The sequence below is a fragment of the Eublepharis macularius genome, chromosome 13 (genome assembly GCF_028583425.1).
Source record: "Eublepharis macularius isolate TG4126 chromosome 13, MPM_Emac_v1.0, whole genome shotgun sequence".
NCBI classification, from domain to species: Eukaryota; Metazoa; Chordata; class Lepidosauria; order Squamata; family Eublepharidae; genus Eublepharis; species Eublepharis macularius.
Window position 1 is genome coordinate 22,355,033 of NC_072802.1, and position 25,823 is coordinate 22,380,855.

Below are 25,823 nucleotides of genomic sequence, written 5' to 3' on the forward strand. Positions count from 1 at the left end.
GAAGTAATAATATTAGCAGAGATCTGCCCATTTGTTTCCATTTCCATTTTTGTGTCAAAACTGTCATTCATTTCTATTATAATTTGCTTTCATTATTACATTCCTTTCAGTGGGAAAGCTGAGGCATCAGTTTCATATCTCTTGTTCTTTTCCTGACTTTGTCTTCCTGCATCTGATCTATTTGAACTCTCTTCACTAGACAGCTATGGATGGAATGGAAGGGGATGCAATTCATTCATTCATATTCCCGTTTGTTTTTGTTACTGTAATAAATATAGTGAATAGGGTTTCTCCAGGTTTTTGTCCCTGATAGGAAACAAATGCATATCTCTTAAGACCAGCCCACCTTACAAGACTGTTTTAAGAATTACTAAGACAAGAGGATATGGGAGTATTCAGGAAAAAGAACTGTATCAGCGATCCTTGATATATGTAGTATTTACTCATGTACAAGATTAATTTTCCCCCAGTATGCCATAAAAAGGGGGGGTCATCTTACATTCACAGACAAGTTACATTTACACCCTATAATAAATTTGTGTGTGTATCTATAACACTTTTAAGGGGGTCATCTTACATTCAGGGTCCTTTTCTTTTCAAGTAAATACAGTAAATGTATGATGTGGTCATAACGGGTTGCTCTTATAGACAGGACTGAGTCCTCAGAAATCATATCTATGGTAATAAAGGATTCTGGTGGTTATTGGCTTCCTTGGATCTGCATTGCATTGACGTGCTTTTCTCCGGCTTCCTAGCTCTCCTGGAGTGGCTTCTTATTAATTTATAAACTGAGATCAGCCCTTGGGTTTTCAGAGAGTTATTATTAGCAAAGTCCTCCTGGTAAACACCTGGCTCAAATTACATTGAGTTTGGATGGCTTCTTCTGGACCTCTTTATGTGTTGTGACTCAGTGGTGTACAGCACATGCTTTGCATGCACAAGGACTTCGCTTCAGTCCCTGGCATCTCAGTGAAACAAGAGTTGCAAATGGCATGAAAGTCCTTCCTATTTCTGAGTCCTTGGAGATCCAATACCTGTCAAAGGAGACAATACGGGGCCAACACTCTGACTTGCATTGCTTCTGCCTGGAAATTCTGCTCAGACTTAGCATCCAAACTAGAGTGTTTTGGTTTTTTTAGCATTCACATGTCATCGTTCTTTAGTTGTTCGCTTTGCATGTCGCCCCCTACTTTGCAGCGATCCTTCCCATATCTGGTTTAATATGATCTTTTTGGAAAGATAAGTGCCTTTGGATGCTGTGGGCATGGGAAGGTGTGCATTTTTAAGATCCTGCCCACAGAAGTTCCATTTTCCTTAAATAACAACAACATTCAATTTATATACTGCCCTTCAGAACAACTTAATGCCACACTCAGAGCAGTTTACAATGTATGTTATTATTATCCCCACCCTGAGAGGTGGGTGGGGTTGAGAGAGCTCTGAGAGAGCTGTGACTGACCCAAGGTAACCCAGCTGGCTTCAAGCGGAGGAATGGGGCATCAAACCCGGTTCTCTAGATTAGAGTCCCGTCACTCTTTCTGTGGGGCTCAGGCAAGGAAAGTGCAGGAGAAATATCTGCATGGGTGCTCCGTTGCCTCTGAAATGCCTCCTGCAAACTGCATGGAGAAACTACACAGGGTCAAATCTACATGGATAAATCATCACTCTGTGGAAGCACTGAAGCAGCCATGGTCTAAGAAAGCTAAGCATGTTCTTCACTCCTATGGAAGGGACAGTGAGTACCTACAGTTTGAAGACATCAAAGGGACAGCAAGAAGGGGCGTGTGTAGCCATCCATTTCCTGCCTTACCAGGATAGAGGTTGTAGACTCCTTGGCGGTACTCCTTGTCCATTCTGACGGTGAAGACCTGCCCCTGGAAGTGGACTGAGTGGATGTCCTCAACCCCGCCCACATTCATTAGATGCCACCGGACCCTCTGGTGCTGACCCATCACCAGCCCTGGCAGAGTATCTCTCACATAGCCATTGATAGCTGGTAAAAAAAAGAAAGAAAAAGGATGCAGAAAGAACACTGGTATATTGAACTACTTGGATTTGGATTTCATTTACGGTCTCCGCTCTGGATATACCATCAAAGCCCTGTTGTGGGTCTCATCAGTAGTGGACGCTCGGCTGCTTTCATAAAGGAGCAGAGCATTCTCTGTGATGGTCCCTCTTGGCACCCTCTTCCTTTGGAGTTTCAGCAATCACTATTTGCTTTTTTGCAGCAGCAGTAGCAGAATGAAAACTTACTTTCAGAGTTATCCTTACTTTCATTTTGCTTTTATAACATTTTTGACTGGCCTGCTGTCGCTGCCATTTGGTTAGATGTGGCATCTCTTAGTTTGCAAATTTGTTTTGTTTTTGGCTCAAATTGTTTAAATTGTTTTTTGTCCTATACCAGCTTGGGAGCTGAAATCCAAACACAGCAGTAGAGACTAAAGTAAAGCATTGCAAACCAGCAAACAAGCTTTCAAGCTCCACAGAACTGTTTTTGCAAGCTAGACATTAAGCAAAACAAAGCACAACAAGCGGGAGAGGGAGAAAAGACACTAAGCACAAGCCAGGCAAACTCAAAGAGTCTTAAGAAGCAGTAGAGGAAGCATCAACCAGACTTACAGTTCAATCCTAAACAGAGTTAACACCCTTCTAAGCCCTGGAATCAGGGCTTTTTTTCAGCTGGAACGCGGTGGAATGGAGTTCCGGCACCCCTTGAAAATGGTCACATGGCCGGTGGCCCCATCCCCTGAGAGGGGAGTTTAGATCACCCTCCACACCGTGGTGAGGAGGGCAATCTAAACGCCCCTCTGTCTGGAGATCAGGGGGCGGGGCCACCGGCCATGTGACCATTTTCACTGAGGGCAACTTAGACTTTAAAAAACTCCCCCCCCTTGTTCCGGCTGACCCAAAGTGATGTCATTGCACAGTTCTGGAAGCATGTGCGCAATTTGCGTGCACGCATGCAGTACCAGGGGCACCACCTCCCGCCAGGAATTGCCCGCTGTGCTGGCAACCCACTGAGTTCCACCACCTCTTTCCCAGAAAAAAAGCCCTGCCAGGAATATAACTGTTTTGGATACCACTGTTAACTAGAATAATCCATGTAATGTGTTGTCAAGTTGCAGCTGACTTATGGCGACTCCATATGGTTTTCAAGGCAAGAGACAAACAGAGATGGTTTGCCATTGCCTGCTTCTTTATAGCAATCCTGGATATCCTTGGTGGCCTCCCATCCAAGAACTAACCAGGGCTGACCCTGCTTAGCTTCCGGGATCTGATGCGATCAGGTTAGTCCGGGTCATTCAAGTCAGGATGTGCAAGTTGCAAAAAAGACTTCAGGTTACACTGGACAGAAGCACAATAGCAATATTTTTGTGTGACTGCTGTCCTGAGTACTGTGCTCAGGTTGATCAAGAGGGATTGATGGGTTTGCCTAAAGTTGCACATGACAGGAACATTTAAATGTTCATGTCCTTTAATGGAGTTTCTTGAATGGGAACTAAATGTTAGGAGAGGCTCTCCTTCAAAAACAGAGCTTCTAGGAGATGACTCTTCTCAGGGCTTTTTTTCTGGGAAAAGAGGTGGTGGAACTCAGTGGTGGAACTCAGGACCGCACAATGATGTCACTTTGGGTCAGCTGGAACAAGGGGGGAGTTTTTTAAAGTTTAAATTGCCCTCGGCAAAAATGGTCACATGGCCAGTGGCCCCGCCCCCTGATCTCCAGACAGAGGGGAGTTTAGATTGCCCTCCCTGCCGCCAAGCGGCACGGAGGGCAATCTAAACTCCCCTCTGTCTGGAGATCAGGGGGCGGGGCCACAGGCCATGTGACCATTTTCAAGAGGTGTTGGCACTCCATTCCACCGTGTTCCAGCTGAAAAAAAGCCCTGACTCTTCTTAAGGGAGGGGGAAGGCAAAGGTGAAGCACTTTGGGTGCAGGATTACTTTCTCTGGGGATCTGAGGTGGGGCTGTGGATCTAGCACTCTGTTTGTAAACACAGCAAATAACTGTGAGGGCATCCTAAGACTGCAGGGTTCCAAAACTACTCCTGGAACTTTACAGCTCTGGGGAATAAGCCAGCAGAAATTCAGATCAGGCACTTGCATAAATATAGCAAACAAACAACCTACAACCTGAAGGGGGTAGCAAGGCCTGCCCTCTAAGTCTGTATCGCAGAAAATAAAAAATCAATCCCCAGGTATTACAATCCCCCAAATCACTTCAATAAAAGCAGTCAATTGAGAAAACAGCAAAAAAAATTGCAAGCTTGGGCAAACAAAATGATTTTCACTTGGCACTGCCAAGTGAAATGCAATGACTGCATCTGGGGAGGGAGTTTCAGGGTTAAAGAACCGCCACAGAAAAGACCCCATCCTTTGTAAATACTCATCTCACTTCTGCAGCTGTGAGCATCTGGAACAAGCTTTTCTGAAAATCACAGGCCTAAATAGGGCAAAATGGGCCACCTCAGGCAGCAGAATTGGAGGTAATAATTTAAGAGGCTGCAAATCACTAATTATTGAGTTTATTCATATTTCTGCCTTGGGCATCAAAATGCCACAGACTGTGTCTGGTCTGAAAACAAAGCCATTGCTCTGTGAGGTGCAGCTTGGTGTTCTCTTCTTCATACCTGCACCAGTCTTTTAGCAGCACGGGAAGAAAAGTTGCTAGAGGTGGAAAGGAAATTCTCACCATAGAAAGAATTGCTTATTTTAAAAGCAGGGTCGTCCATCTGGATGTGGCAGGGGGGTGGACAACTCCTCTCGAGGTTCTCTGCAAAATACCAGCTCTTTGTCTCATCAAAGATGGTGAAGAGTAGAGAGAATTCCTGGATGTTCAGCTGCCTTCCATGTGCAGTGCTCAGTACTCCGGGCTTGCAAATAATCAGAGGCCCGATAAGACCCGAGTGCAGGTCTTTCTCCTGGACAGGGAGAGGCAAGATCAGTCAGAAGAGAGGTGTTCATTCTGGATGCCTTATGCATACTTATTTATACCTTTGCTAGTATAAATACTACCAAGGGATAAGTGTTGCCCCCCCCATGCTGTTGTCATCTGGTAGCTGGCCACCCTGCCCCCCAGATCTGTTTTAATGTTTGGTGGATGTGCAATATGGGTGTGAGTGTCTTATATAGATTTTTATCAAACTGACTGATGTTTTAATTTATGCGACTTTGTTTTTATTGTATTTATTACCGTCTGTGATCTGCTCTGAGCCCGCTTGTAGGGAAAGCAGAATATAAATTGAATAAAATAAATAAATAAAATAAATAGTTCTGAGGAAGAGCATGGTCTTTGCACACAAGTCGCCCCAGGACCAAGCCCTGGCATCTCAAATTGGGAAAGGCAAATCTGCAAACCTCCGCAATCTGACATTAAAAAATCCCAGTGTTTTCAAAAATGAGTGGGAGAACCTTGCAGTCTCCCTTGATACTCTGCTTCTGCCCTGGAAGTCACACCGTCCTTCAATAAAAGATCTTCAAAGCAAAACTATAGTGTGAAATGGTAGGAGTGGGATTTGTTAAAAAGATTTGACGCTGCCATCCCCTGTGCTGAGTCAGGATTTAGGATGTGCACCTAACCCTAACCTTAACAAAACTGGTGGCTCCCTACCCATTACAAGTATTTATCGTAACTGGTGAATGATCTTTGTATTTTCCTTAATCGGATTTGAATTTAACATAATTTGATTTCACTCTGTACTTCCTGCATTTCATGACCCCTGGATCCTTTGTTTTCTTGCTTGCACAAGATAAATGCAAAGTGAACCCACTCATAACATCTGAAGAATCAGGGCTCCAGTCCATTAAAACTTCTGCTGGCATGAAATGTTGTTAGTCTTTAAGGTGCCACAGGACTCCTGTTTCTGGAGGCCTCTAAACAGCAGGGAGTAGTCATAGCAGATAATGCCACGCTAAAGGGACTGGTGCTCTGACCTGCTGTGTGGTAGCATCATAACTTCAAGGTGCCTATTCTCCATTTAAGAGTCTGCCACCCAGGGCTTTTTTTCAGCTGGAATGCGGTGGAACGGAGTTCCGGAACCTCTTGAAAATGGTCACATGGCTGGTGGCCCCGCCCCCTGATCTCCAGACAGAGGGCAGTTTAGATTGCCCTCCGCGCTGCTGGAGCACTGCAGAGGGCATTCTAAACTCCCCTCTGTCTGGAGATCAGGGGGCGGGGCCACCAGCCATGTGACCATTTTTGCCGAGGGCAATTTAAACTTTTAAAAACTCCCCTCTTATTCCAGCTGACCCAAAGTGACATCATTGATCCTGGGAGCATGTGCACACTTTGCTCACTTTGTGTGCGCGCATGTGGTATCAGGGGCACCCCCTCCCGCCAAGAGCTGCCCCCTGTGCTGGCAGTTCACTGAGTTCCATCACCTCTTTTCCCAGAAAAAAAGCCCTGCTGCCACCCCTCTGTAACCTGTAAAGTGGCCCAGTGCAGGCAAACCCATCAAAAGGTAAAGCTTTCCTTGAACTTTGTCATCTTAGGTTCTTGCAAAGTGGTGGCATGTTTTAATGTTCTCTAATAAAAAAAGAAACCTCCAGTACAAAGAAAAATCAAATGCCAGGGAGACGGCCAGGCTGGACCCTTTTCCCTGACAAGCTGGATTTCTGTGTGAAAAGAACTCTCCACAAGGGAGCGCCCAAACACGCACCTATGCAACTGCAATGGCCAGAGGTAGAATTCAAATAGAGTCACTTGATTCTGCTGCTTCTTTAAAATGGGTCACAGGCAGGGCCGGATCTACAGTTGCTGGCGCCTGGGGCCACCGAAGACCGGCCACTCACGCACACGCACAGTGCACGCACGCTCCCAGCACTGCGTGATGACATCACTTCCGTGACATCATCACGCAGGGCAGTGCATGCTGCCCTGTGGCAAGCCGGCTGTCCCGGCGCACCACAGAGCTGGCGGTGGCAGTGCGAGTGGCTGGGAGTGGCCTGCATCATTCGCCTGCCCCGCAGGACAGGGGGCGGCCGGCTTGCCGTGCGCCCGCTGTCCAGCAGAGCAGGCGAATGGTGCAAGCGGCCTCCAAGCCACCCGTGATGCCTTTCACCTGCCCTGCAGAGCAGGGGGTGCGCAGCAAGCATGCCCCCTGTCCTGCTGCGCATGTGCTCTCGGGGCTGGCAGCTGCACCAGGTGCCCCCTCTTTGGCGGTACCAGGGCAGACTACCCCCCCCCCATCGATCCGGCCCTGGTCACAGGCAGCAGCCATCGACCATTATACCTACCAGGCTAATGCTGGAGAAATACAACCAGGCTTTGCAGTCGAACTCATCATCTGTAGGAGCCATTTGCCGCTGCACTTTCAAAGTGTACTTCTGGAGTTGGTTGGGCTGCACTTCTGCCGGGCGGAGCTGTTCCTCTTCATCTCTTTTTCCATTGTATGGCAGCAGGTTGGAATGGAAGTTGTAAGGCCGGGATGCTAAATTTTTAAAAGTCACCTGGACGAGGGGAGGAAGATGCGCAAGGAGGAGAATTGGCATTTGGGGAGGGGAATAAGGCACACACGAAGAGAGATTATCTTTCCACTTTTCCTAAGGCTGCCACCTTTCAACCTGGAAGATTAGGGACAGTGCAACCATTCAACATTGAGGCAGTGCCATGCAGTGATATTTGGGTTCTTTGGGCAGTGAACTGGTCCCTGGATAATAACTGTTTATGGAACTTGTACCCTGGTCCATGTTGTTTCCCTCTTGAGAATGCTTTAAAATATTAATAATAGCAAGAACATTCGATTTATATACTGCCCTTCAGGACAACTTAATGCCCACTCAGAGATGTTTACAAAGCATGTTATTATCCCCACAACAATTACTCTGTGAGGTGGGTGGAGCTGAAAGAGCTCTGAGAAGCTGTGACTGACCCAAGGTCACCCAGCTGGCTTCAAGCAGAGGAGTGGGGAATCGAACCCGGTTCTCCTCATTAGAGTCCTGCTGCTCTTGACCACTACACCAAACTGGCTCTCATGTGTGTTGCTCTGTCTCTTCAGATTTCAGTCCCTTTCTCTACACCTCAAGCATTTAATCTAGACAGGGGTTTTTTTCTGGGAAAAGAGGTGGCGGAACTCTCAAGAGGAAAATGAGGAAGAAACACATGGGATTCTTTGAAATCATATTATTTTCAAGCACTATTGCCAAGTATTTTCAAGAGGTGCCGGAACTCCGTTCCCCAACGTCCCCCCTGAAAAAAAGCCCTGAATCTAGAGCACAAGGTCAGGTTGATGAACTTCAGATGGGACCATTACAACTGACCTCCAGACTAGAGAGATCAGTTCCCTTGGAAAAAATGGCAGCTTTGGAGGGTGAACTGTATGACATCACCCACACCTTGAACTTCCTCTTCTCCCCAGATTCTGCCCTTCCCACTTTTATATCCTGTTTTTTCTCCACTGGGAATCCAAAACGGCTTACAACATCATTTTTCTCTTCTGCATGTTATCTTCATAACAACACACTATGAGGTAGGTTAGACTGAGATCAAGTGACTGGCCCTAAGTCACCCAGCAGACTTCCATGGTAGAGTGGAGATTCATACCCGAGATCCCAAATCCTAGTACAACACTCTAGCCATTACAAAATGTTGCAGGGGCTTGATAATTTTCCATGTTGGGCCAAATGGTTTCTGAAGTTATCCTCGGACATGGGAAGACTTCTTTAGAACTGATTTTGGCGGTCCTTCTACATTGGCTATTATCGATTGATCAGTGCTCATATTTTAATAAAGTTACTCGGTTCTGATAATTTGATGGTAGCTGTATCAGGAGTTTTATGAGTAAGAGGCGAAAAAGAAATTTCTCAAACAAATAAATAAAAACAACGGTGATTTCAAATGGCAAGATACATTTTTAGCCATCCCCTTTTATAAAAAGGCCTTCCTGCATTGTGCATTACAGTCTCACCATGATAACATCATCAGCCTGAGCCCGGATGTACGGTCCCAAGATGCCCAAGTGCTCATCCAACTCTCCACGGACCAGCGGCTGAGTGAAAAAGCTGTCAAGATACTCTCGGAAAACCACTTTCTTGTACTGCCTGAAAGGCTTTGAGCTGTTCTTTGGATTCCTGCAATAAACAAGAGATTCTCGTGTGGGGCAGCCTTCAATAAACAACTCAAAACAATTACACAGGCCAGAATCAGGCTTGATTGGAACTAAGGGCCAAATTACAAATTTATATTGTTAACTAGTAACAGAGCCTGTTGTAAAAATAAATACAATGCTCTAGCAGTGGGGCTTTGGGAGGGCCGTGCCAGCACAACCCTCCCAAGACCCTGCAGCTAGTGCAGCTGTTGGGAAGGCCGTGCGGGGAGGGAGCCGCCCCCACACTGCGCCTTCCTGCTGGCTCCAAAGGCAGGCCTCTCAAGGGCTGCAGAGCCGGCAGGGAAGCACAACGTAGCCCCGCAGCTGCTGCGGAGGCAGCAGAAAGGCCGTGGGGGGACTCCCCCGCACCATGCCTCTCCACGGACCCTCAGAGGCCTGCCACCACCTCCTCAATTCTTATTCTGGTGCAGTGCACCTGTGCCAGGATAAGAAGTGAGTCGTCGGGAACATGCCTCGGCGGATGAGTTGAGTCTGGGTTCCCCGGACCCAGCTCATGTTCCCTGGATCTACACAGCAGCTGCAGGAAAGCAGGGGGAAAGCAGGGGGAAAGCAGGAACCCTACCTCCCCCTGCAGTGGCATTCCAAGTAGGGTTGCCAGCTCTGAATTGGAAAATTCCTGGAGATTTGGGGGTACAGCCTGGGGAGGCGACGTTTGGGAAAGGGAGGGAGCTCAGCAGGGATTGTGATGGCATAGATTCCACTCTCCAAAGCAGCCATTTCTCCAGGGGAACTGATCTCTGTAGTCTGGAGATCAGTTGCAATTCCAGGAGTATGCAAGCTCCCACCTGGAGGTTGGCAAGCCTAGTTCCAAGCTTATATGGGCTCTCTTTTTTTTAAAGAGGCCATTCCCTGCAGCTGCTCTGTGGCTGCAGGGAACACAAGTTGGGTCTGGGGAACTCGTCCCAACTCATTAAAAAACACAAATCTGTAGTTTCACCTTAAGTGGGCTGCATTGTGAAAGCATCACATCACCAGGCCTTGACGTATGAGTTTCAGGGGTTGGGATGCTGGGTATTTGGCAATATTTGGGTCCCAAATGGATTATATGAAGATCACCATCTCGTTCTGTAGATAAAATTATAATTGCAGGACCCTGTGGGCATGCGCAGCCTTAATTTGCCACCAAGTTGTGCAGAGAACCACCTCCATTCTACCTCCATTCAGTTTCACTGTTTGAACCCCAGGTCCCTGTTTTGTGGTTAGCATTTTAAAGTCCCATCTCTTGGGGCACCACTTTATTGGTACCCAGCTGAGTAATGCTAAGCTGGCCCCTGCTCAGAGCTGCAACCAGTCTGGGGCACGGAGCCTAGCAGTACCTGCTAAGTCACCAATGCTAACCTGACCTTTTTCATCTACTCATAAGATCAAGATGGACTATTTGGCCACATCATGAAACAAAATGTACCCATGATACATGCAGAAATAGGCTTGCCAATCTCCAGGTGGTGGCTGGAGATCTCCTGGAATTACAGCTGATCTCCAATCCACAGAGTATAGTTCCTGTGGACAAAATGGCTGCTTTGGAGGGTGGCGTTATACCCTGTTGAAGCCCCTCCCCTCCCCAGAACCCACCCTTTCCTGACTCCACCTCCCACATCTTCAGGAATTTCCCGACCCGTAGCACTGTGTTAATATCAAACCAAGAAACCACCATTGTACATATCTGTCTACATCAGACTCTAAAGCAGCAGATATTAGGAGGGAAGTCTCTCATTCAAATGTTACTCCAGCCATGAACTTACTGGATGAGTTCACCCACCCATGAATTTAGTCAAGGTACTATCCTGTAGCCTGTAAATGAGGAATAATAATTTTTGGCATATCTTTCAGGGCTATTGCTAGGATTTCTGGGTGCCCAGCAAGATGCTGGAGGATCCATGACTGTCCCTTCCCATCATTTTAAAGTCAGAGAGCAGCGGGGTGGACCCTAAATTTGGATCAGGGTTGTGGCAGGTGGTGGGAAAGCGTTTAACCTTTTCACTCCTGGACAGTGTTGCCAAGTCAGCAGCCCTCACCCCTGGGCTGAAAAGCCCTGGATAGGTTTCTTTTAAAAGTCAGGCGCCTTCTCTTTGCCTTTTTTTCTTTTCCAGGGCTAATATGTGGGAGAGTCTCAACTATTTCTATTGGCAAACTGAGTGTATTGGGGCCTTGCCAAGGCACCAATCCACTTTGGAGCTGTGTATGGCTGCTCATGCTGTCTGATTTTTTAAAAAGTGCTAGGAAGAGCAATTCATGGATCTCCCAACATCTTCTATAGTTATGAGATAATGTATAAGAAATGCTTTGAATACTTCCAAAGCGATCAATATTATTGCGAGAAATGGGTATTGCTTAGAACGTTGTAAGATGCTGTCCACCAATCCCATTCCTTCCTCTCTCACTCAGTGCCCTTTGACCTTATGGAAAGATTTGGAGGTAGATATCACTAGCATCTCATGTATGTGCCCTAGGGTTGCCAATTCTGGGTTGTGACATTCCTGGAGTTTTGAGGGTAGATCCTTGAGAAAGGGAAGGATATTAACTAGTTATAATGCCATAGAGGCCACCCTCCAAAGCAGCCATTTTCTTCAGGGGAACTGATTTCTTTAGTCTGAAGATTAATTGTAATTCCAGGAGATACCAGGTCCCACCTGAAGGTTGACATAACTAAGGTGCCCCAATCTAAAAAAGCTGCCAGCAAAGTGGTTGAATTTGCCAGCTATCCTCAGCCAAAGGTCTAGGTCGGACTTAAAAGTAAAGGTACCTTTAAGTCCAACCTAGACCTTTGGCTGAGGATAGCTGGCAAATCCTCAGCCATCCTCAGCCAAAAGTCTAGGTTGGACTTACTTGTCTTTTAAATACGGAGAAGAGATCTGGCTCCCATAATCCCACATCACCTCCTCAGCAGCAATGTAATATTGTCGTACTTTCCCAGCAAAAGTACGTGGATCCTGATCAACTTCCTCGTAGATATCAAATTCCTGTTTCTCCTCAGCCACGCTGTAGTCATCATACTCAGGAAGCCTCAAGGATTCTGTGGCCTCTGATTTGTTAAAGCTAGAGGGTTTCGTAGAGGCCTCCACATGAATGAGGCCTGGGACCCTGCTTTCACCTCTGAGGAATTTCTGCATTGGGGTTCTCGCTGCTTCCTCCTTTTCCTTCCACTTAAATGTTTGCATTTGACTATCTGAGGGAGCAAAGTCGCCTTCACTATCAGACGCCTCAGCCTGCTGCTGCTGCTTTCCTTGAAGGGTCCGATTGATGGTCAGGTTATTGTGAGGGGACAGAGAGTTTTCTGCCGAGGCCTGGTTGGCCTCCATCTCTGATTCCTTCAGCTGCAACTGCAAATGGGTTTCTGGGTCAGCGTGCCTCATAGATGGAGCTTCTGGTGTTTCAGGAACCCCAGCCTCATTCATCTGGCTGGCAGTCTCCTCTGGGATAGAGTCGACTTTTGTGATCTGTCCTCCCACAAAAGTAGTTGGAGGAAGTACTACTTCGGTTTCTGTATCATTGTCCCCAAAGCTTGTATTCGTTTTGGAATAACCAGGAGTAGTGATAGTGTTCCCTACATCCTCCATTTCCTGAGATGTGCTGCCTCGCCTCTGAGCGCTTCCACTCTGAGGGACCCTTTCTGCTTGAGAATCAGGGCTGCTCAAGGAATGCGGAGCTAGGCTGTACCAGACTGAGCTTGATAAAAGAGAAGATGATGTTGGTGGTGGTGAAGCTTCGCCGGGGCTGGTTGCTCCAAGATTTCCTGCAGTCTCATCTCTCGAAGGAGTCTTTGGCACAGAGACCTTGCTTAGCTTGAACAAAGAACCACTGAGCAAAGCTTGAGCCCGCCCTTCCATTTTGCCCATTTCTTTTGCCCCCCCTGCTGTTACACCATGCCCCTCTTCTGATGTGGCTCGACGCAATTTCAGGGACCTCTTTTCCAAGTTGGATTCCTTCTCTAGCTTTACATGCTCTTGAGAGCCAGTATCATTTCCTGAATTAACTCCCTGGGATGGAGGCAAACCCCTATAATGAAAAACTTCATTATTTTCTGATAAGTTAACTTCCGTAGTATCTTTTATCGACCTGTCTTGTACAACATTTTGTTCCCCGTATATATTTAGCACTCCATAGGAATTTGGAATATTCCTCCTGTTGTGTGGGATATCAAATCTGGCCAAAACTCCATTCCCTCTCCCTGGCAGCTCCTTGCCTTCTGGAAAACTTCCTTTGACTATTAAGCTGTCAGTTTCTTGGGCGGTATGGACGGGATACATAGGTAAAATATCATTACTGTCCAGAACATCACTAGTATATACAGCCTTATTTGAAACTCTTGGATTGTCCGACAAACTATTTGCCACATCATTCTGTGCAAACAAGGAACTATATTCATTTAAAACAGCTGGGCTTCTAGTGACTGGGTCCTGTCTGAGTTGCTCAACTGTCTTGTGACTCTGAAAACTCTTTCCTGGAGGCCTTGAGCTACTGTCTTGGTTATGGGAGACCGTGTGAGCAACACGGTTGACAAGGAAGTCTTCAGAAGTCTTTTGATTTCCCATAATTGTGGATTTCTCTCCTTGTGATGCAGTGGCTGTATTTTCTGTCTGCAATCCTTCTCTGCTTATAGACGGTACATTTTCTTGAAGAGTGGCCTTATGGGATGAGTAATGAGAGGTTGCCTTGTATCTTGGCAATGCAAGGTCTTCAGCCCCAGGGCTAGCTTTTAATGTGGATAATTTGGTGCTTTGCATCTCCAGTAACTCATCATGAATAATTGGCTTGCGCATTGAATCTTCTAATGGTGCCGAAGTTGCACTCCTGTTCAGAGAAGTGCTTCCATCCACATACGGCCTCATTTCTGACACAGCTACACCTTCTGGTGTCAATGTTGTCATATTCCATTTCTGAGTGGTGTATAACGATGCCTTTTCAGGAAATCTGGAATCCAGATCCACTGTATGTAGACCGGATAAACTATAGTCAGTTTTAAGAGGGAATTTTTCTCTATTTAGGTTCAGCTGTTCTGCAAAGCCTGTCCCATCAACCTGCATCTTTGGTTGAGCAGTTGTAATGTGGGGTTCAAGTAACTGCTCCATCTTTTCCAGTGGACTGATGTCCTTTGCTTCTTCCTGTGGTGCTGGCTTTGCTCGATCTATTCCAACTTCTTGCGTTGGCTTAGACATTTTGAGGACAGCAGGCTCAGCATCCAGATTAGCCACGGTCTCTATTGAACTCTCATTATGGTGTGCCTTTTCATGGACAAATGAGGTTCCTGAAAGAGAAGCACCTTGGAAACGTTGCAGGGCTGACAGTCCTTCTGTTGGAAGGGCATCACTGGGCAAAGCCTTAAAGAGGGGATCTTGGGGAGGAGGTGAATAAATGTTATCTAAGGACAGGGGTTCTTCTGGAGTCAATATGGGTCTGGTAGAATTCTCTCTGCTGTGCAACATGAGAAGTTGGGAGGGTTCACATGGAGGCCAGTTGTGGTTGGTCTCCTGCGTTTCATTTTCCAAAGAGAAGGTGGTGTTGTTGTCTTGATGCTTCTTTATGCACGGTTTGGGTCGCCTTTTTTTCTTGGAGAAGCCTCTGGGCTGCAGTTCATTGTATTCAACTGTGTTGTAATCGTCTGTCGCATCGTACTCATTGTAATAGTCTCCATGAATATCCATCTCCTCGATGCACTTGGAAATGGTGAATTTTGCTCTCATTCCTCTTTTTCTAAATTCAGGGTTCAGGCATCCCAACATCCAGACACCTGTCAAAGCAGAGAACAAGATAAAAGACTGTACCAGGTGCGCTTTATATGTTTGGGCGCTGCACCCTCTGGTGGAAAGACAGAAAACAAAAACTTGGCTGTCAAATTTCAGCCCATCTGTAACTTTAACTTCAACTGGGACCACGTGTATTAACATCATCACAGCAGAAAACCACTGTCTACAGGACAACCTTAAACAAGTTTAATACTCAGTATTTAATCCTCTTTTCCAACAAAACCCTGGAAATTCATTTTGGTGGAGGATAAGAATCTGCAAAGAATTGATAGTATTCTCATTGAACTACAGGAACCTAAGAACTATCAAACTGGCATAAAACCTGGCGTGTTAGTAGTGTAGATCTGCCTTTGATGTTCATGAGTACCTACCCTCCCTATTCAGAAAGAGAATCATATTTAGTGAAATCATGCAAGGAGAGGTTTACTGACTTTCCTTTCCATGCCCCAAACAGGCTTCATGTGTCTTTAACTGCTACTGCTGAGAGAAATTGAACAGCTGTGTCTTTCCCCTATTACTATGTATTTATATTTGTTGTAGGAACAGCTGCATCTATTTAGCATTTGTCTGATGAACAGCTATTCAAGGCACAGGAGCTTTCTAACGTAAGGGCAACCTACTGTGCTAGACAGACAGGAAGTAATCCTCTTTTTAAAGGATAATTGCATTTTAGGTTGTACTTCTGCTAGGCAGACAGGAAGTACTCTTACTCCTGCTAGACAGTCAGGTAGTACTCAGGAAAGGTTTATACTGTGGCCCTACTTTGGTACTGTATGAATCTGGAGTAAGAATAGCAACAGTTCTTTTAAAAGGAACCCATATGCCTACTTCCTCCCTATAGTACTTCTGCTAAGAAAAACCCAACACAGACATTCAAGTGTCTTAAAGGTTCATGATGCTGAAACCCAGATTCGTGTCAGTTAGAGAAAGTTACAGTGACTGAATTAACGAACCTGGATTCTCCATGACCATGAAGACCGTCTCCCCGGAGTGTGGAAAGAGCGTGAGCGTCTCCTCAAAGACCGTGTTGTACTTAAAAATATTCCCAGAGAAGAAAACAGACAGGAACTCTGTTTGAGCCCCCACGCTCAGCACATACCAATATACCACTTTATTCAAGCAAAGCTCCAGATGGAGGTTATCAAAGACGTAGCCATTAATACCTGAAAGATCCAAGAGATGGGAGAAGTTGTGTCAGTATTCCGGTCAATTCATGTATGGTGGCCCAAACCAGAAAGTCAGGAGGTTCAAAAGAGGTAAAACCAGGAACCTTCTGGCTCAGATACCTGTTCCCTATTACTTTTGCTGATTAGAGGATGGAACTGAAGGTAAATTATGCTGGGACAGAAACACCGCAGACCAGTTTCCTTTTGGTCCTGAGCAATGTTCCTTCTAAGCTTTGCAGTGCTGCAAGCTAAAAATCTACTTTGTGAGCCAAAACAACTTTCATTAAAGTTTTGAGTGCGCCTCCTTTTAAAAAAAAATTACAATCAAATTGTTTTGATTACAAAAACAATTTCACAATAAAAGCCGTTAGGTGAAAAGGCCACAAAAATCAGAGTATACTTCTATATAAAAATGGGTATGTCCATGCTGATTACCAAGAGGTAGTTGTATTAGTTTGTTGCTGCAAAATAAAGCAGACACACAATGGCACCTTAAAGACTAGCACGTTTATTTCAAGATGAGCTTTTGTGTGTCAGTGCTTACTTCTTCAGCCTCCTTCTGTTCCAAGGCCAAGTTAAATGACGCCTTCACCATGGTGGCGGCTGAGGCGCTACCTCCTCTCCTCCACTCTCTGGGGCTGAGGGGATTCAGGCTGCATGTGTCAGGCCAGACCTGATCACTCAGCTCTGCTCTGTTCCCCAGCTAGAGAGCCAGCAGTGGCTGGAGGCACTCTCTGGTACCACCCTGGGGGCCAAACCAGCCACAGCCAGGAAGGGAGGAGAGAAGTGGGATGAGGCTCCATCCCTGCTCCATCCCTATAGGGCCCACCTGCAGATGCTGGCTGAGTGGGAGGGTGGGGCTGCCTGAGGGTTAGTATCTGTGAGCTACATCTGAGAAGCTGTGAGCGGAGGAGTCAGAATCTATGAGTGATTGCTCACGTGCTCACATTAGCGGGAACACTGGGACTCCTGAGAAACCAGTGAGCTCCAAATACCGATCCCATATCCTTGCCTGCAATATAGCTCCAAGATCTGCCGCATTCCCTCAGTCTGGGGCAACTTTGGAGGGAAGCCTGGAACAGTATGAGAGAGTGGCACAAATGGACAGCTATGGGAATCCCAGGCGGGCCCACTGCAGATCTCAGACTGATGGGATACGAGGCCCCAGAACGTCCGCGACTGATACTGGGGTGGGGCATTGTACCAACCCTCTGAAACAGCTGGAGCCAGCCTTAGTCAGCACCCCTGCCTGCCCAGTTGCAGACCCCCACTGCATCAGGTGGTACTTCCTGACTCTCCAGCTGTTCAAGATTAGCTCTTGCACGCCCTTGGTCCCAGGTATACGGTAAATTAGTACTTTTTAAACTAGGGGCCTGAATTTCAAGGGTGCCAAATGGAGCTGGTATAAGAAAAGCAAAAGTTAGGACAAAGTTGAGTTTAAGTGTATGCAGTCTAGTATTACTTGTGGGAATTTGCTTGCTGAATTTATAATCTCCTAAATGGATTCCCCTACCCCCCACCTTCCCAAATGTTCTTAGTTCCAAGTGTTATCGGATTTATGGGTTTTTAAATAGTTGCCTTTTCTATCCTCAGAAAACTAGATTTTTCTTTTTAAGTTCTGGGATTTTAACCAGGCAAATTATGGGTTCTGAAATGATGCCAAATGCTGTGTGGGTGTCCCCACCAAAATAAATTGTGTTGGGTTTGTGGAGAGTTGGTTCACATGACAAAAATTGGCTTTGGCTGCATAGTAACTTTAGTTCCAGCAGCTGTTGGTTGTGTGCTACGGCCGACAACTAGACAAACACTGATGACAAAAATAGAAGGAAAAAATTGTAAATGGGTTTTGCACAATGCTGTCTTATCTGGCCTGTGCCATGTTGGTTGACCCTTCCTTTCCCTGTTCTGCAGTTTAGGTTAGCAGATCTTAGCTAATTCAGACACCTGTGTGATATTGCTGAAACGGACATAATTCTCATTCGAATGGCAAACTAGGGGCTGTATCATTTCATACTGGAGATATGCGGTCTGTGTGATTAAATCCTCATCTATACAAAAAAATTCCCTGCACGTGGAAAACTAGCATGTCAGAGAGAAAATATTGTGTCCTGTCTGTCTGTCTATTTATTTATAGACCGCCTTTCTCACTGAGACTCGAGGCAGATTGCAAAGTGTGAGATTAGCACAATCAGTAACAAAGACATTTCCATACAGTGTCAAGGACATTTCCATAGACAATATCATAGGATAAATAAATACAGTTTACAAAGACACAGCATTAGCAAGGATCCAATACAGAGTTGAAGAATTGCTGAAACAAAGCATAATCAGTTCTAGGACTGACATTAGACAACATGAAGCACAGGTAGTATATAGGAATACAAACTTAAAGCAACGGATAATATGTAAGGCAACATAGTGGTGAAGTCTAAGGTCCCTAACTCATTAGCGAAACATCTGAGACCCCCTTCCTACAATACAGCCCTATCTGAGTAAAAAGCCTTTTTGAATAATTTGGGTTTGCATTAGGGTTGCCAGCTCCAAGTTGGGAAATTCCTGGAGATCTGGGGGGTGAAACCTGGAGGAACCTGGAGAAAGTGGGGTTTGGGGAGGGAAAGGACCTTGGCATGGCATAATTCCATAGAGCCCACCCCTCAAAGTAGCCATTTTCTCCAGGTGAACTGATCTCTGTGGCCTGGAGACCAGTTGTAATTCCGGGAGATCTCCAGCCACTATCTGAAGGCTGGCAAACCTAGTTTGCATCATTTGCAGAAAGCCTGGAGACTGGAAGCTCTCCTGACTTCCTCAGGCAGGCTGTTCCACAGGGTAGGGGCCACCACAGAGAAAGCCCATGTATGGGCTGCTGTTGATTTTGCCTATGTGCAGGCTGGCACCTGCAAGAGATCCTGTTCAGATAAGCAAAGCTGCTGTGGAAGAACGTAGGGAGGGAGGCAGTCCCGTAAGTATGCCGACCCAAGGCCATGAAGAGCTTTGTATGTAATAACCAATACCTTGAATTGAGCACTATAACGGATAGGTAGCCAAAGGAGTGACTGCAGGATAGGGGTGATGCTCCTGCTCCTGCTCACTCCTGCTAACAGTCAAGCTGCAGCATTTTGGACTAATTGGAGCCTTCTAGTTAACTTAGATGGGAGACCTATGTATAGTGCATTACAATAGTCAAGTTTTGATGTTACCATAGCATGGATCCAGGTGGCCAGGTTGGCTATGTCGAGGTAAGAAGCCATCTTCCAGGCTAGAGTGAGATTGTAGTAAGGCAGCTAGGCCTGCACTTGTCATCCTCACAAAAAAAAATCATCCATCTAGAAATGCAAGCCTTGTCATTATGGGAAGAAAGGCAATTTTTTTTTATCTAATCTGGACCAATTTTGGTTGTGTGATTTAATCTTCCAAATGGCCTTAAATCTAAAACTTTTGCTTATCACTACCTGTACAGGCAAGGCTTATCTGAAATATAAATGTCCCTATCTTTCCTTCATTCATATACTTATCTTTCCTTCTTCTGGGCAGGGTCAGTCTTAACTATGGGGCAGCCCAGACCCCACACTAAGGAGAGACCAATGGCCAGTGGGGATGATAGAAAATGGTGGTGGAAAATAAGGTAAAGCCAAAATGCAAGCTGGTGCTTTTTTGAAGGGACAAGTATTGTGAAAATTGAGTTCTTTATTCTTGTTCAGAGTGAGTTAGGTGGGAAGAAAGGGGGTACTGAGGGCCAATTCTTGACTTTTGCCCAGGACCCCAAAATCACAAACGGCGAAACTGCTTGGGGTTTACTCACTGTGCATGACGTTGGAAGCATAGAACTCTGGATCCTTCAGGTTGATATTGGCGGCATCAGTACAGAACTCATTGATATTCTTCTTCAAGTACCAGCTCCGGTTTTCGTCAAAGACCGAAAAGAGCACAAATTTTGCTTCATCTAACATTATCTGGGGAGGGGATCACAAAGATGGGATTTGGGAATGAGTCTGTGCTGGAACGGATCAGCTTCTCCAGGCACTTGAGAAACACAGGTATGTGAGAAGAACGCTCATGCTGCAGGCTGCCCCCTTCGTTATGGCATGGCTCTAGCTTTGGGGTTAACTTCTCTTAAGTTCTCACCCAGTTTTAACTTCTCAAATCTGGCAGCTGCCTCCTGACTGTTCACAACAAAGCTGAGCCGACTATAAATCTCTCAAATAGCCTCCAGTTTTAACTTCTATTTTCTTTTGATGAACCCCTCAGAGTTATGCTGGGACCAGTGTTTCTTTCCCGGGAAATGCCATTTTCCTGGATGACTGATAAACACAAGATACAAAGGCATTTTTAGCCTAACCTGTCTCATGGGGTTGTTGTGAGGATAAAATGGAGGAGAGGGGAATTATGTACACCACCTTCCGTCGCTGGTGGGGAGAAAGATGGGTATAAAAAAGTAAAAAAATTAAAATACCCTACCCTTATTCATTCAGTCTCAGAAAAAAGCACCAAGCAGAATCAAGACCTTTTTTCCAAGGGTAATTTGTCACTTCTAGCTTGGCCCCAAGACAGCCCAGAAAACATTTTGAGAGAGACATAGTGTGTGGCCACTGTGGTGCATGCTTATGAGTACTGATCTGGGAGACTTGGGTGTGAATTCCTCCTCTACCATGAAGCTTGCTGTCTCTCTCATAGTGTTATTATGAGGAAAAAGAAGATGCCCTCTGAGCATCTGGAAGGAAGACTAAGATAAAAATAGTGGAGAATTAAGTAGCACCTTTAAGACTAACCAACTTTATTGTAGCATCAGCTTTTAAGAACCACAGCTCTCTTCATCAGATGCATCTGCCGAAGAGAGCTGTGGTTCTCGAAAGCTTATGCTACAATAAAGTTGGTTAGTCTTAAAGGTTCTACTGAACTCTATTATTTTGCAACTACAGATTAACGTGGCTAAATCCTCTGGACCTGGGATAAAAATGTGTTCTTGTATAATGGTCAGAATACTGGAATAGGAGCTGGGAGGCCCCAGTTCAAATCTCTACTATGCCATGAAGCTCACTGGGTGATGTTGGCCACTTGCCCTCTCTCAGCCTAACATATCTCATAAAGTTGTTGTGAGGATAAAATGGAAGAGAGGAGAATTATGTACATCAGTCTAATCTCCTTGCAGAATAAAAATGTAATAAAATAAATAAACGGTGTAGACAGAATTGTCATAAACGCATGCCTTTTGTGACTGTTTTTCCAAAAGCACACAAAGTTCAAAATACAGGCTGTGGATGTGTCAGTACCTGAGTTTTCTGCTCAATAAACTGTATATGATTTTGTAATTTGGTGACTCTAACTTCTAAATGTGTTAACTGGATTTAAAAAGCAGCCATGTAGGACCCAATATGGGTCACAGCACCAGGGCAGAGGAAAGCAAGATTAACTTTCCTGCCCCATATGGTTTTTCTGGGGGATGGTGAAGGCGCCAGGATTCATATGTGTGCAGTTATCTCCTTGCATTATTAGAAGAACATGTCAAAACTTTCTCCGAAGATGAGTGATGAGCCCACCTGATTTCCCCGTTGGTCCATGGTTTCTTTGGAACAGATCAGCAGGGGTCCAATAAGTCCAGAGGCTAAGTCCCGCGCAGGCTTGAGGGAGCTATAATAGAAACGAGTTAGGCAGCGGGCATCAGATTTGGTTGGGCCGTCTTCAGGCATTATATTCCACCGGTACTCGATCTGCTGGCCAGGTTGAATGGCCAAGCGTTTCATATCTGTAGCTGGTAAGAAATAATCCACAAGACCATCTTGTTACTACATCTGCTTTCAGTCTTTGAAAGTCTTCCCCTTAAAGTGGAAGTCCCACCCCATCACATTCCTGACTTAGGCTCCTCCCCATAGACCAGGAGTCCCCACCCACTTGACTTTCACCACCTTCATAAACATCCTGGAAAATACCCGCTTCTGCCAATTAAGCAGAATGAAATGAGAGGGAGTGACTTGATTTCCAGAATAGAAGGGGACCCTTTCATGAGGACTAGAGTCGACACTGAGGAGTATTCTGAGACTGATCCCCCCTCTCTGTAAAAATTACCGTCAGCATTTTTTTCTATTTCTGTTGAAGCAGAATAATTTCACAGCAACCTTTTAAGTGTGCATGGTAGATAAGGATTGTGGTCTGTAGGCGAATGTGGCATTAGGTATAGCAGATGGGCAGCCCAATCCTAAGAGGGGCGGGGAAAGTGAATAGGAACCGAACTAAGGCTTGCGACAACGTATCTGGGCTTTAAGCTCGCGTAAGTCGCCCTCCACCCGCGCTGGGACGCGGTGCTGGCCCGCCGGCGGGCCGGCACCGGCGCAAGCCACAGGCGCCCGGGCGGCGGCGGAGGAGTGGCATAGAGCCCCACGCCGGCGCAGGGGGGGTGGGGAACAGGGCGAGGGCGGAGTTAGTCTGCTCCCTAAGCCCCTCCAGAAGCGGGAACGCCCACAGCGGCGCAAAAAAGCTATGCCACGGAAAAAGAAGGCGTAGCCCATAGGCGCCCATGGAACGGCGAAAAACCGGCCCCCTCTCCGAGCGCCCAGCCCCACCTCCATGGCCCAAAGGAGCATAGGATGAGAACTATCCCGGGGACCAATCAGTGTGCGCGCCCGGCGTGGACGAGCCCCCCTCTCCGCACCCAATCACCTGCGACCGCGCCCTACAAAACATCCGGCCAGCGCTGGCCAAAACCCTCAGGTAAGTGAGCACGTCGCCGGAGGCTCTGTCCCTCTGTCCATGTGCTGCGTGGCGTTGCCCCTTTGAACACCGAATGGGGGTGAGGGCATTCACGGTGGCAGGCACGGAATGCACTCGGGGGACTTTGTGAAAAAGTGGGGGGACTTCCTGTAAAAGGGAAGAAGTGCAAATGTCTAGCTAACCCCCTTTTTACCCTGACAGGAAGAACAACTCAACATCTAACTGGACTCATGCAAGCTAGTTGCTTCTAACTAAGCACAAACAAATTAACCCTTCCGTGAGAGAAGGGAGTGACACTTGGCGAACTTACAGCAGCCTCTCCCGTTTCCTTGCAGGTACCCTGACTCCGGTATGCCCGCCTGGTGATGACTGACGGAGCGCTGACAGGTGAGGAGGAGGTAGGGGAGGGGGGACCCATTCCGCAGATTAGTGCAAACCACCCATTCACCTGACCCCACCCGCTCACTTGCCGCTTTGGGTGAGGCCCAGCAGGGGTGGGGGGCAACCATGGCTGCCCCTGGCTGCCTCAGAGGCAGGCGCCCCGAAAACCACATGCGACCAGGTGTTTGTTATGACCAGCTCATTCCCTCCTGTAAAGGTAAAGGCTTGCCAAGGCCGAGTGCATCCTCGCAAGACCGTCATGCATCAGCTGGTCGCTGCTGCGCTCGACTATGTGCATCCTCCCGGATGGCGGAGTGTGGGGCTTGCCTCGCCAGTGGAACGAGGCAAAGCCCACATGTGTCTTTTTCCCCCACAGGCACGTCCAGGGCATGGCTGCTCCCCTGCGTCCCGCCCTCCCCAAACATCTCTGACGGACGGTTGGCTGCAGCCCAGGAAGCACTTTCGCGCCGCGGCCTGCATCTCAGCCCCGCCCCGACGAGTGGGAAGGAGGGCTGTGAAGAATTCCCTGGCTCCCTTGCTAGCCTAAAAACAAGCCCACTTGTTCCAGTGCAATAAAACGAGTTGTAAAACAACTACCTTCTGTGTCTGCGAGCCTGACTTCGTCCTCTGCTCCTCCCCCAACACTCCTGTCACATATCTCCACCTGCACATCGCCACAAATGTATGACAGACCCCGTTCTGCCTCCCCGCCCCCCCCCCGCCCCTCACAGTAACGTCAGGTAGAGGGTTGGGGCAGGGCATGTCAGCGGGGAGGGGGGAGCCACCAAGGGCGCTCGATCCCTGGTAGGGCGAGCAGCTGGCACCCGATAAGCCAGGGAGAGGGTGGCTGGGGGTGCTGCTGCAAGAGGGCGGGAGATGGCAGGGGAAACGGTCCACTCACTGGAACCCTAGCCCCATCAGTGAAGAAACTAGGGTAGTGGCAGACGGATGCCGTATCCCAGGCAGGAGGTCTCGCGCGCCTGGGGAGGGTCGCTCCCGTTGCAGCTGCAGCCACAGCAACAAAGTCCCATGAGCGGCCGCCTCCCAAAGTGGGTCCAGCCCCTCGGGTGTCTGCGGCAGCCCCATTGGTCATTCCAACACCCTCCACCCCGCGGCGTCCCGCCTCGCATCCATCCTGCGGGGCAGTTGCAAGGCTCCCGCGCCAACATGGCGCGGTTGTTGGGAGGGGTGGGGTGTGTCTGAGGCTGCGCGTGTCTCCGCCCTGCCCAGCGGCTTCCCCTGACACTGGCCGCAATGTGGGCAGCAATCGAGAAGGAGCGGCTAGAGGTGCATGCCGCATGGGAGGAGGCGAACAACCGCGGCTGGGAGTTCATGGCCGCGGTACTGGAGGTGGGAGAGGGGCTCCATGCCTCTCAAGCCCGTGCCGAAGACCTGCTCGGGCGGCTCGTCGCCATCCTCGACCCGTCGGCCCCACCCGCTGCAGCAGCTCCACCTGCCCCAGAGGCACCCCTCCCTCGGGCCCAGTTGCGTGTGAGAGGCTGGGCCCGTGGACGGCCAAGGGAGTCCGGCCGCCGGCCTCGCCGGTGAGCCCCACTGCTGCCTTGCGGGGTGGGGTGGGGCGTTCTTCTGGACAGGGGGGGCCACGGCCCAGGGTGTTATACAGCTGCTGGAGGCAATGGGGCCGGGTCTAGGGGGGCCAGGGGCAGCGGAGCAGGGCTTGGCCACGTTACCTGGTTGCTGCAGCCGGGAAGGCTGGGTGGAGGGGCAGCTGCTTCTGACCATGCACTCGCACAGGCGCCGGACGGCGCAGGGGGCGAGCATGGAGGGGGCTGGCGAGGCAGCGCCCAGGCTATCGACAGGCCCCTGGCTGCCTGTCCTTCCAAATGGGCTCTCCCCAGCCCTGCCTCCCCATGGTCCCTCAACACCCTACCTCTCCTACACGCCTCCCCTTCCTCACATCTGCTGGGGGAGGTGGGATGGTATAATAATAAAGGCTGATTTCTGTGCAACGGGTGTCTGTGGTCTTTGCCTTGGGATGGGGACGGGGTTGGGCCCGCTGTGTCTGCCTCTTGGTGGCGGCCTCAGGCCAACCCTCCCCTTCGGCGCCACTTGGTGGCTGTTCCCTGCTGCCAGAGACTGGCTGCTGCCCTGGATTCCTCATGGCAGGGCGCCTGCCAGTCCCATGCCAACCTCTCTGGACGCAGCCGCCACGGACTTGGCGCTGCATTGGGCAAACGGGGGAGAGATCCTCAGACCACACCCACCCCTCCCCTTCCTGACTGCGAGCCCCACACAATGCACGAGCCGAGGCGGTCTGCTGGCATGGGTGCAGTTTGCCTGCTGCTCTGGGGCCTGGCCGGGATCACGTGCTGCCCATTGGCTGGCCCCTCCCCCTGCTGCTTGTGGGGAACAGCGCCCTTTGGCTGCACCCAGCGGTGGCCGCGCATCAGGCCCGCCCACAACACTTTCTGGTTCTCCCAATTTGCATCTCTGCGCTGCTGCCAGGGCTGGTGCCACTGCACTTTGCTGGCACTGGATACGGCCTGGCGGCACCACTGCTCCGTCTGTGCAGGCACGCCGGCGTTGGGGCTGGCCATAGGATTGCGCAGTAAGAGTCTCTCTACACAATACTTCTTACACAAGGATGCTCAAGTGAAGGGAGACTCAATGTTAGCCAGGTGGCATACTTGAAAACCCAAAGGCTCTGTCAACTTCCCCTCTGCACAGGAGGGTAGTTCGAAAAGACAGAGCCTGATGGCTCCTCA

At 48.2% G+C, this 25,823-nt stretch overlaps 1 protein-coding gene across 1 annotated transcript in view; it reads right to left on the bottom strand.

The window, feature by feature from the left end:
- F8 (coagulation factor VIII) overlaps positions 1–25,823 on the bottom strand; it is a 69,694-nt gene that overhangs the window by 17,988 nt on the left and 25,883 nt on the right. Inside the window, exons 11-18 of the mRNA XM_054997048.1 lie at positions 21,549–21,760; positions 19,814–19,964; positions 15,802–16,011; positions 11,931–14,832; positions 8,904–9,066; positions 7,234–7,446; positions 4,691–4,919; positions 1,811–1,993 (exon numbers count right to left, since the gene is read on the bottom strand). Coding sequence (XP_054853023.1) covers positions 1,811–1,993; positions 4,691–4,919; positions 7,234–7,446; positions 8,904–9,066; positions 11,931–14,832; positions 15,802–16,011; positions 19,814–19,964; positions 21,549–21,760 — 4,263 coding nt within the window. The remainder of the gene's footprint in view (positions 1–1,810; positions 1,994–4,690; positions 4,920–7,233; positions 7,447–8,903; positions 9,067–11,930; positions 14,833–15,801; positions 16,012–19,813; positions 19,965–21,548; positions 21,761–25,823) is intronic.